At 34.3% G+C, this 12,501-nt stretch overlaps 2 protein-coding genes across 3 annotated transcripts; both read left to right on the top strand.

Annotated features, from left to right (window-relative positions):
• Positions 1 to 1,554: 1,554 nt before the first annotated feature.
• Positions 1,555 to 7,727, top strand: LOC107004840 (calcium-dependent protein kinase 1-like). Its single transcript, XM_015203215.1, has 7 exons — positions 1,555 to 2,911; positions 3,911 to 4,054; positions 5,625 to 5,777; positions 6,054 to 6,169; positions 6,262 to 6,429; positions 6,929 to 7,153; positions 7,309 to 7,727. The coding sequence occupies exons 1-7, from the start codon at positions 2,107 to 2,109 to the stop codon at positions 7,432 to 7,434; spliced, it is 1,737 nt and encodes a 578-aa protein (XP_015058701.1). The 5' UTR covers positions 1,555 to 2,106; the 3' UTR covers positions 7,435 to 7,727.
• Positions 7,728 to 8,571: 844 nt separating this feature from the next.
• On the top strand, positions 8,572 to 11,761 carry LOC107005144 (pentatricopeptide repeat-containing protein At1g60770). 2 transcript variants are annotated; one of them, XR_003575259.1, is made up of 3 exons: positions 8,572 to 8,905; positions 9,948 to 11,249; positions 11,367 to 11,761. XR_003575259.1 is itself a non-coding variant. In XM_015203647.2 (2 exons), the coding sequence occupies exons 1-2, from the start codon at positions 8,672 to 8,674 to the stop codon at positions 11,190 to 11,192; spliced, it is 1,479 nt and encodes a 492-aa protein (XP_015059133.1). In that variant the 5' UTR covers positions 8,572 to 8,671; the 3' UTR covers positions 11,193 to 11,693. The 2 variants fall into 2 exon arrangements, 1 of the variants encoding a protein (XP_015059133.1); XM_015203647.2 differs by having other exon boundaries at positions 9,948 to 11,693.
• Positions 11,762 to 12,501: the final 740 nt, after the last annotated feature.

Genomic DNA, 12,501 nt, shown 5'->3' on the forward strand with positions numbered 1-12,501 from the left:
GTATTCCATATTTGCAATTTGTAGTATTTTGTCCCTATTTCTGTCTGATAAATTGTAAAAGAGGAAATTAGTTCATCTATTAAAAAAAATTATCAAAGTTTAATTAGGTAAAATTTTAAATTTTTCTTTTTATAGTAAATCATGAGATTTGATAAATTAATCAAACACTTGGTTCTCTGATTACAAAATATTCAATCAATACAAAGAATCTCATTAAATTGAATCAAACCTAACAAAATACACTAATACATCTTTTAATTGTTACAAGTTTGATTCAATAGAAATATTTTCTCTTCGAAAAAGTTATTTTAGCCAAAAAATTTAATTAGAATTTGATCAAAATAATAAATTAACATATCTTACATTATATTATTTTATCTTTTTGAATATTTTTATTATTTTAACTTTAATAAAAAATCAATTTACCTTTTGCTTAATAGATTACCATTTCCATTTTCTCTTCCCAATAAATGTTGCATGTTATTTTCACCTAACTCAACAAGAAGTCACCGAATAATAGAAGTTACTTTTAAGATACGTCATTTATCTCATAAATTATTGATATCAATCGTGATAGAATGATTATATTTTAATATTATTATACTTAGTTATAAGTTTTAAATTCAAATTCTGTTAAAAATATTTTTTCATTAAAGGAGTGTAATCTAATATAAATTTTTATATTTAATCAGTACTCAAAATGGAAAAAAAAAAACTTAAAAAGAAAAAATCATCAATTATTTGGGGAAGTTGTTGGTCGAGTATTTAATGATTCGATATAAACCTTCACTAAATAAGTCTTTTTTTTCTTCTAAATGTTGGATTCATTTCCATTTATTATATTAAATAAAAAATATCTAAGTTTGCATATATATATATATATATATATATTTATTAAAGTTGAGATCGAAATAATCAAAATGTATTATGCGGAAGTTAATAGTGTAAACAATTTATGGTCTAATTTAAAATAAATTAAAATGATAAAATAATATATTTTATTCTTGAGAGAAATATTGGGAACAACTCTAAACTTGACATAAATAATTAATTTCATTTTCAAACTATTGAAATTATTGCCAACCTTAAAAATACATATGCTTGACTAACTAAATTTAGATATATCTTCGATCGATCTACTACATGACCTAGCAAATTGTCTCAAACTCTAGTGGAAACATAAGACTCTTAATAAAAAGTCGAAAAAATATTAAAAACACATCTGAAATTGACGAGAATTGAGAGATGTATTTCATTCATGTCACAAGATAAAAATATATTGAAGTTCAATTTATTAAATTAAAAAGTAGTTTTAAGACGATAAATAGTTCAATAACAAAAATAACTCTTATACCTTTTGGAATCGTTCGATTGAAAACAAGTTATCCAACAGGTATATAAGACAACTTATCCATCACTATAATATAAATGATAGAATAACTTATTCCAAGTGTAAGAACCAAACAAAATATTAAAATTTAATTCAATATTTTTTTTTTCGTGTTATTTTTATCTCTCACGCCAAATGAGTCAATAGTAAAAACCTTAGGCTTATTTGGACTAATCCGACCAAGACGCGTTTTTCTTGGCTATATTGTCTGAATTTTATAGTTTACATGTGCATTCTCACACATATATAGCAATTTCTCACCAAAATTTACGGCCAAAATGCATGTAAAATATAGTAATCTATCAAATTTTAGAGACCATTTCTCACTTTGTTGAAGTTTTGGTAGTTGTCACTTTGTTTTTCTAATCAAGATCTCAACTTTTTCCCCTTTTTTGTTCCTTTGACCTTCCCATGTCTTAGCAGTAGTTTCTCTTTTTGGGTTAATTAGCTTTTTCATTGTTTGCTTGTAATTTATAATCACTTGCTATGTTTATGTATGTTTCTGATCCTTTGATTCTGTTGTGTTAGCATAGCCTATATACTTGTCATATTGTTTTTGTTGAATCTTGATTTGGTGGGGTTGGATTTGAATGCTTGTTGACTTGTTTTTGGTAGTTGATTGGTTGATTGAAGTATCAAGATCTTATTTTTATTTGTGAAAAGAAAGTTTTTGATGTTGGAAGGAAGGATTTAGGGGGTTTAATAGAGGAAACAAAATGGGGAACACTTGTGTAGGACCAAGTATATCTAAAAATGGAATCTTTCAATCAGTTTCAGCAGCAATGTGGCGATCCCGGTCACCGGATGATACTGCTTCCACTGTCACCAATGGTGAAAGTGTTAGGGTTGAAACACCAACTTCTGCTAAAGAAACTGAATCACCTTTGCCAGTTCAAGATAAGCCACCAGAACAAATGACAATGCCTAAGTTAGAAGAGAAAGAGGAAGAAAAACCGAAAAAGCCCAAAAAGCCGGCTGAAATGAAGAGGGTGTCTAGTGCTGGACTTAGGACTGATTCTGTGTTACAGAAGAAAACTGGGAATTTAAAGGAGTTTTTTAGTATAGGAAAGAAATTAGGACAAGGGCAATTTGGAACTACATTTCTTTGTACTGAAAAAGCAACGGGGAAACGATATGCTTGCAAATCGATTGCTAAGAGGAAGTTGTTAACTGATGATGATGTGGAAGATGTTAGAAGGGAAGTTCAGATAATGCATCACTTGGCAGGACATCCTCATGTTATATCGATAAAAGGGGCTTATGAGGATGCTGTAGCTGTTCACCTTGTTATGGAGTATTGTGCCGGGGGTGAGCTTTTCGATCGGATTATTCAACGAGGACACTATACAGAAAGAAAAGCAGCTGAGCTCACCCGGACTATTGTTGGAGTTGTAGAAGCTTGTCATTCTCTTGGTGTCATGCATCGTGATCTTAAGCCTGAGAATTTTCTTTTTGTTGATCAGAAGGAGGAGTCACTTCTCAAAACAATTGACTTTGGGTTATCAATATTCTTCAAACCAGGTAGTTTTGTATGATATGTACTTTCCCTTCTTTTAAACTGCTTTGAGACACTGTGTCAATTAATGGGTACACAATTAGCTTGGAATCTAGTAGAAAGAGTAAGCATGAAAATTAAATGAGTTCCTCGTGATATTGTTGCTAAAAAACAAGATATAAACTCTGTTTCTTTCGGTGAAATAGCGAAAGATGAGTTTAAATAGAGTAACATGAGGAGTGAGGATTCATGTAGTCAACTCCAACTTGCTTGAGAATGAGGCGTACAAGTAGTATAAGAAGTTGTAGTTGCTACCATTGTTTCTTTTAGTGAAGTACAAAAAGCATATCCAATAACAATGGTTTTAAAGAAAGAATTCTCGAATGGCCCACCATCCTCTACTCCAATCCTTTCCCTTTATTCTTTTTGTTGACAAGGGAACCCGTAGCTACTACCTTTCAGGTGCATATACAAGGTAAACCCAACTCCAGTGTAATAGCGCACAAACCACCCAAGAGAAGTAAACAACAATAGGCAAGCCTCATGCGACCAGCTTAACCAAGAAAACATGCAGGGTGTTTCGGACCTGAGACCCCCCTTTTGGATATCCAATCCTTTTCCTTCATAGGACGCATTGATAGAATAGATTGACATCGTCTTTTTCTGTTAAAGTGCCTCTTTGTGTACGATGATTTTTCTGCACTATGAACAATTTGAAGTTATCAAGTATTTCGGTTTGGGTGCCTTCAACATGTTGTGTCACTAATGCTGACTCATAATGATATTGGGATTTTAATCAGGTTCTACACTTAATTATACAAGCAGTCTATCAACTTGAGTTATATGCATAAACTACTTATCTTTTTAGTCACTGTGATTCGGATTGTGTGAATTCTTTGGCTTCTTCATAAAACTTACTGGACAACTATTTGATCTATTTTAACATTTTCTTTCTTCTTTCTTCTATGTTGTCCTAATTTATTCTTTTCCAAACTGCTTATTAATTGATATTTTTCTCTTTTCAGGCGACAAATTTACTGATGTTGTTGGCAGTCCGTATTATGTTGCACCAGAAGTTCTCCGAAAACGTTATGGTCCTGAAGCTGATGTCTGGAGTGCTGGTGTAATTATCTACATCTTATTAAGTGGAGTACCTCCTTTCTGGGCTGGTAAGCATTCCCAAGTCATCAGAATTGGCATTTATTGGATACTTTTAGGCTTTCGCTCCCGTATTTGGCTCTTCTACATTTAGTTCACTAAAAGTTGTCTACTTTTCCACTTCTAAGTTCTACTTACATTTTGAGAAACCTAAAATGTGCATTTGTTATCGGAAGAATTGATGTCTTGTTGTTCATGTTTGCCGAGATTGACTTATTTTGGAATATAGACATTGCAGCACCTCTATCAGACATTTCTTTCACTATTACTCCCTCTGTCCCAAATTGTTTGGCACACTTTCTTTAATTATGTCTCTAAAAAATGTCACCTTTCTATAATAAGAAAGAATTAACTTCAAAAGAAATTCTCTTTTACCCTTACTGAAATGACCTATAGCCACACAAATGTCCCATATTTGTTTTAGACCAGAAATTTCAAAAGTTATCCTTTTTTTCTTATAGGAGGTCAGTGGTTTTTTTCTTCTCAAGGATGACGAAATCAATGTAAATCCAATTAGAATATTCTTTCTTCAGTAAATAATTCATTAGATTCTTAAATAGGCAATGTTATTACTTCACTTAAGATTTCCTTCTGAATTGTTTTGGAATCGGATTCGAATCTGTGTTGTTCGGACGCTTCAAAATCCCTGTCGCACCAGGATTTATCCGACAAGATTTGGATGTGGGTTTGGTATCCATGCTTAATTTGGTCTTGGGTTGCTTTGACTATATCTATGAACAAGAAATATTGATTTATTGGGTATTTGGTTTGATATATATACACTTTGCTATTACACGAAAGATCTTATGAACAAAATTTTGGCGTTTATAAAGAATTAAATGTTATGAAATTTTATTCAATAACTCTAATTACTCGAAATCCATACTTATACATGCCATACTATACAGTTAGTGGAGGGTCTCACTACCTGCATCCATACTCTCCAAATGCTAAAATTATGTGATGATGAATTGGCCTCTAGATCAGCACCAGAGTTCGTGCAACGTAGGTTCTGATTGTGTTCTGGTACTTAAAGTTACTTAGTTAATGTCAAGATTTAAGGTGCGAGAACATATAAAGAAATGATTCAGAGATTTTCAGTTTGTTGAAATAATAGTGCATGTATGGAAAGGGGCATTGGAAAATTTTACAAGGCTAAGATGGATGGTGTGATGGCTGATGGAGGTTGAAATGGTCTTTTGGTTAATCCATTAGTAGAGAAGTGGATGGTTATAGAAAGATGACCGATGTAATGGTTGGTTTAAACAACAAAACATGAAAAAGACCTTCTCTTTTTACTTGATTTATGTTTGTAAGGAGAAAATACCGTGTTGTACTGTATAAATAGTTGGTCAAACTTGGTATATTACTATGGATGATTCCGGCAGATTCCTTACATGTTTGCCTGTTCTCTCTATATTCAAAGAAAGTCGGTCAACTACTGAACATAAGGGAAAATCGAGTCATAATTATGTTCATGGACAGGAACATGGAAAGGTTTTCTGGAATCAAATACTGCCCTTCTAACCACATATCGTCTTTTTGTATCGTTTTCCGGAACTAATTTTTTCTATCATACAGAAAATGAACAAGGAATATTTGAACAAGTCCTGCACGGTGATCTTGACTTCACGACAGACCCATGGCCAAGTATTTCAGAAGATGCAAAAGACTTGATGAGGAGAATGCTTATTCGAGATCCAAGGAAACGTTTAACTGCACATGAAGTTTTATGTAAGTAGCGTCTTCTTCTGATTTCTGGATTTTAACTTGTAAATAACAACTGAGCTAATGGGGTGAATTCAACAATATTTGGTTCTTTGAAAGATTATCATCTTCTCAATGCAGGGGAAAGGTGTGCGTACACGCTACCTCCCCAGACACCACTTGTGGGATTACACTGAGTTTGTTGTTGGTTCTGATTATTTCGTATCCTGTTAACGAACCATACTTTTCTTTTGAGATGAGAAACTTTGATAGTCACTGAGGGTGATATTATAACTTTTGTAGGCCATCCTTGGGTTCAAGTTGATGGTGTGGCGCCTGATAAGCCTCTGGATTCAGCAGTTCTGAGTAGAATGAAGCAATTTTCTGCAATGAACAAGCTCAAGAAAATGGCTTTGAGAGTGAGTCTATCAATCTGCAAGATAACGATTGACCAAAAAAAATCTATTTAGGTTGAAACTAGTCTGTAAATATCACGTTCTACGTGCTACAGGTCATTGCTGAAAGCCTATCTGAAGAAGAAATTGCTGGTCTTAAAGAAATGTTCAGGATGATAGACACGGACAATAGCGGTCAAATAACTTTTGAGGAGCTCAAAGATGGATTAAAAAGATTTGGCTCTAATCTGAAGGAGTCTGAGATCTATGATCTTATGCAAGCAGTAAGTATCATATTAGTCCTTGATCCATTTTTTTAAAAATCTATGATTTTCGAGCAGTATGTCTGAGATGGATGAATGTAGACACTTATTTCACTCTTTCACACTAGTGTTCGTTATTAAAAGTACTGAAAATTGTTTATCTGAAGATACGTAAACTTACCGTGAAACAATCTCTCTTTTTCTTTTATGCTAATCTTGTATTAATCCAAATGATATATAGCATAATCTCTAGACTTCTTTTCTTTTTTATTAACCTCCCTCTTCCAGTGGGAGTACTTATGATCTATTCATTGTTCGGTGAAGAGAGGAAATAATTAAGAGAAGAAAAGTTATTTTATCGTTCTCATTCTGTAATCATTTATAACTTCTAACTGTATCATCAGCTTGTGATCAAAAGCTTAGCTTGGCTTAGCTTCATGCCATTGTTAGATCTTTCATTCAACCAATATCAAAGATGACGGTGCACTCGAGTAACTTCTTACATTCTCCGAAATTGCAGGCTGATGTTGATAACAGTGGAACAATTGATTATGGTGAATTTATAGCTGCGACATTACATCTTAACAAAATTGAACGAGACGATCATCTTTTTGCTGCATTCTCTTACTTTGATAAAGATGGAAGTGGCTACATCACTGCAGACGAGCTTCAACATGCTTGTGAAGAATTTGGCATTGGAGATGTTCGAATGGAAGAAATGATCAGAGAAGCTGACCAGGACAATGTAAGTTCTTTTTTCTTAGCTTTGACGTCTTGATCCTTGTAGTAGTTAACATTTGTCAAAGAACTAAAGACGTATTTCACTCGAACATGGAAGATATCCAACATGTGTTGCTTGTATTATGGTCTCAGTCATGGAAAATTTTCGTACTTTCTCAGGACGGACGTATTGATTACAATGAGTTTGTTGCTATGATGCAAAAGGGAAATCCAGTGCTTGGTGGTGGCAAAAAAGGTCTAGAGCAAAGTTTCAGCATTGGATTCAGAGAAGCACTAAAACTATAGGTCTTTGAAGAGTATTTTTTGTTCCTTTAGGGTCGTTTCGTACGCGAGATACTGTTTGTCTATTAGTTTCTTCATTTGAATATTTGTGTTTTTAAAGAGTGTATAGTATTTAAACTAGTTTTGCTAAACAGCATTGCTATTCTCCAGTGCAATTTTCAGTTCATTCCAAATTTTGCACAATTTTTCCCTTTAGTTTTCAGTGATCCTATTGAGTAATTGTATAACATGGGATGTAACAATATTATACTGCAGTTTTTAATCATGCTGTCAATTGAAATCTTATTTTACTAGTATTATTTCATAAGGTTATCGTATTTATATTGTATCGTAGAGTATTGTTTTGATGAATACAATATTTAGATAGATTGTATCGAATCCCTCGTTATGTAGTGTCATATATCAATAATTGAAATGATAAATCTACGAAAAATGTATTTATCATTGTATTCTATGTTCTTCAATTCTAGATCTCCACAAATAGATACTTAAACTTGTTTGAAACTGAACAAGTATATGCATACGTGGCATAATAAACGTAGATTTCAATTAAAGTATGAATTGCCACGAAGGACGCATGCGTCTAGTTATTCAACTTTATATAAGTTTCAACATCTATTTGTGCATAATAAAAGTTAGAGGTTAGAGATGACACGTGACACCGAGCTTAAAAATATGTTTATGTATTATGTCGAATGTAAAGAACTATTAAAACGAACATTGTATCTAGGGAAAAAGTATAAATATACCCCAAACTATCGTAAATGGTATGCGAATACCCTCCATCATATCTTTGGGACGTTGGTGCCCCTGTCGTTCAAAAACTATAGTATATATACTCTTTACACTAACAGACATACACGTGTCATAATCTTATCCACCGATCCGACATTTATCGACGAATAAGATTGCGCGACGCGTCCTATTTAGTCTTCCGTTAGAGTGAATGGCACATATGCTCTAGTTTATGGACGGCAGGGGCACCAGTGTCCCAAAAGTATGACGGAGGGTATCTGTATACCATTTACGATAGTTCGGGGGTATACTTGTCATTTTCGCTTGTATCTAAAGTAACAACACAATACGATGTTGGGCTTCTATATGGGCCAAGTCTAAACCGATTACACTTTCATAAGCCCATTACCCGTTTTCACACTCTTCTTCCTCAGCTTGGCTAGGGTTTTTTTTTTTACCTGAAACTAAAACCCCCAAATCTCAGTGTAAGAAGGAAACCATTACAATGGCGTCGTTTATGCAGAAACTCGCGAGAACGAAGAACATTGGGAAAAGGTCTAAAAAAAAGTATTTGGAAGAAGCACTTTACAAAAATCTGTTCAAAGAAGGAGGCGAAGAGAATCATGTTAGGAAAAATCTGAATCAATTTTTGAAATCACACAAAAGTGCTTTCAAATGGGAAGTTGGAAAATCCATCAAAGTGTTACGCCAACGCAAGCTTTACGCTCCAGCACTCAAGGTCTCTCATTTTCTCAGTTTTTTTTTTGAAATTGTATGGATTTAACTGTTAGAACTTTGCATTTCTGTATGTTTTTGATGATTGGACTTGAAAATACTAAACATTTCTGTATAATGTTCTTGCTTTTAAGTAGATTTGCATGATTTGGCCTCAGAATAAGTTTGGGATTTTGTCATTTTGGGATTGTGTCTGTTAAACCTTGTTGTATATTGATCTTTGACCTGAAAATAAATTTGGGTTTCGAATTTGCTTCTCAAGGAAGGAGATCGTATCCCCTGATTTGCTTGTCATGGTCTCTCCGCCAAATTGGATGTTTTATATACATATTTTCTTGAATTGATTTAATGTTATCTGTGCTAGCACCAATACTCCAAAAGGCTGAACGGTGCACTTGGTTTGACAACTAAGTTATTTACCTAATCAAGTAGAATCAATTCCGACTTGATACTTCTTTGCATCTCTTCAAGGTGCACCGATGTAATAGGAATCCTAAATCCGCGTCAAGCTTACAATGATGCTGTTGGTCTCATGCGTATTCTAGCTTAGCTTGATGTTGGAAATTCAAAGGGTGGTTCTTGCCATTTAGCAATATTCCCTTTTGATTAGATTAATCTTTGACCGTTCTCCTGCATGCTTCCAGACATGTTGAATAACTTTTATGACAAAAGATTTCTCCTTGCTATGATTTTGACCGGCTTATTTTCCTTATTTAGTTTAAAGAAAATTTTGAATCAGCAAGGGAAGGACTGCTGGATTTTTACTTAATTCTTATGTTAGTTTTTGGTGGAAGCTTTGTACAAAAAAAAGTGAATAGCTGCTTAAGGGATGCTACATTAATGCAGTGCCTGTAAACCACTATCTATGAAACCCAAAAGTGGGTTCATTTTATCTCTTAGATCTCTGTACGCCAACGTAGAGTTTGAAGTAGAACTGTTATGTACTTAGCACAATAACGTGTGACTTGTAAGCAATTAATTTTTATGGTTCCTTGGTTTTCTTTTAGCGAAATGAAATGTTTTGATTTGCTATTTGCTATGATCAGTTATCAGAAACAATGGAAAAAAGGGGCATGAACAGGACCATAAGTGATCAAGCTATACATATAGATATTGTTGCCAAGAGTAAAGGGATTGAAGCAGCAGAGAGCTATTTTTTGAATCTCCCAGAGACATCGAAAGATCTTCTTACTTATTGTGCCCTTTTGAACTGCTACTGCAAAGAATTAATGACTGAAAAAGCTGAGGCTTTGATGGAGAAAGTGAAAGAACTTAACTTAAGTTTAAGCTCCATGCCTTACAACAGCTTGATGACTCTTTACACAAAAACTGGGCACCCAGAAAAAATCCCAGCCATTATTCAAGAAATGAAGGCCAATGATGTTATGCCAGATTCTTATACCTACAACGTCTGGATGAGGGCTCTTTCTTCTATGAATGATATTTCTGGGGTTGAGAGGGTTATTGATGAAATGAAGAGGGATGGCCGTGTTGCTGAAGATTGGACTACATATAGTAATTTGGCATCGATCTATGCAGATGCTGGCTTAACTGATAAAGCAGTGAAGGCACTCAAGGAATTGGAGAAGAAAAATGCATGTCGCAATATTACTGCATACCAGTTTCTGATCACATTGTATGGTCGTGTTGGAACTTTGCTTGAAGTATATCGTGTATGGCGTTCTTTGAGGCTTGCTTTTCCCAGAACAGCAAACATAAGCTATCTTAACATGATCCAAGTTTTAGTAAACTTGAATGACTTACCAGGTGCTGAGAAATGTTTCAAGGAATGGGAGTCTGGATGCCCAACTTATGACATACGTATAGCAAATGTTCTTATAGGAGCTTACACTAAACAAAGTTTCCTGGAGAAAGCTGAACAGCTCAAGGAACGGGCACGAAGGAGTGGAGCTAAGCCCAATGCTAAGACATGGGAGATCTTCATGGACTATTATCTGCAAAGCGGGGATATCAAATCAGCAATTGATTGTGTGGACAAAGCAGTTTCAATTGGAAGGGGTGATGGTAGCAAGTGGTTTCCATCATCTGCCATTGTAACAAAATTCATGAGTCATTTTAAACAAAATAAAGATGTCGCTGGTGCAGAACACTTTGTGGAAATTTTGAAGAAGGCTAAGGATGAGTTGGGGGTTGACATATTTGAATCTTTATTACGAACTTATATAGCTTCTGAAAAAACAAGTCCTATCATGCGTCGGCGTATTAAAATGGAAAACATAGAGCTGACGGATGAAGGTAAAAGATTGCTGGATGCTGTTTCTGCGGAGTGAGATCATTTATAAAGTAATTGACATGCCTTGAGCTTTCACAAACTGAATCGCAGAGATGTGAGTTTTCAGCATGTTGTTGCAATTGAGATTTTTTAGTTTACTACTCTTTTGAATGGTTTCTTGGATTGTTCATATCTGATTAGCACATGCATGGTTGAAAATTTCCTGTATCAGTGTAAACACGCTCTGGGCACATATAGGATTCCATCTAGATCAAAAATAGTGAATAAACAGACAAGAGCTTTGTTGCTGCCTGAGGTGCTTGACAGAATGCCCTAAACAACTCAATTCTGGTGTTTCTGGAGAGTTGAATTTGACGTTTAATGGATTTTTGTTTCCTACTGAAAGCTCTTTTTCTTTTTGGAAAAAATGTACTGTTTGAGTTTTTCGTAGATTACTACAATTTGTTCGCTAATATCTATACGTTTTTTCCTTTTTTTTTTGAAATAGGTAACTTGTCTACACTTCTTCTCCATTTGTATGTGAATTTCTGACTTACTACTTAGTTTCCTACTGTTCTGACTCTTATTTCTTTTTAGAGATCATCGATTCAGAACCTTCATTTGGCATATGAAAGTCTTTTTACACTTGTTCTTTATTTTCTTTTTAGTCTGGTTCGTTTGGTTTCTTTCAATTGTTTTTGCAGACCTGTTTGTGTAAATTAGATATCATTACAGGTAGATTTACTTTTCCCTTACTTTCTTTCTTCTTTCACCGAGTGTTTTTTCACCTTTCTTACATGCTTTTCCCTGTTTCTATTCTTGCTTCCAATGTGTTGGATGCGTGTTCCCTTTTCAGTTAACTTTCCCAATATCTTCTTCTCTTTTGCTTTTTGGGTACTCGAATAAGGTTAAGTTGTTGCTTTCTGTGGTTCATCACTTTTCTTCCTATCTCCGCTTTGGTTAGTCTCCACTGTTTTGCTTTTGATGGATCTTTATGGGGATCATTTGCTTTTGTTTACGTATTCTGTATGTTTCTTTAGACTTCTATGGACTATGTCTGGGTTTTGTTACTCTATTTTCATTGTTGATTGTGGTATGATCAATCCTTTCATTCTTCTAGGACATCCTAACGTCGAAATCACTATACAAATCCTTTCACTTATCCCCTCTTTCATTGGAGTCCATTGCCATTCTCACACAACTAAATTTTGATGTTTGCTAATGTTAGGTTTCTGTTTTAGCCAACTGGGTAGGGGTTTCTCTGATTTCTCTGCTGTGAACCAAACACAGCCTTCCTGCTTACAGTATTCATTTCTTTGGAATGAGATTTTTCATCAATGATCTTCTTTCAGTCAAGTTTCTGCCTA

The sequence above is a fragment of the Solanum pennellii genome, chromosome 11 (assembly GCF_001406875.1).
Source record: "Solanum pennellii chromosome 11, SPENNV200".
NCBI classification, from domain to species: domain Eukaryota; kingdom Viridiplantae; phylum Streptophyta; class Magnoliopsida; order Solanales; family Solanaceae; genus Solanum; species Solanum pennellii.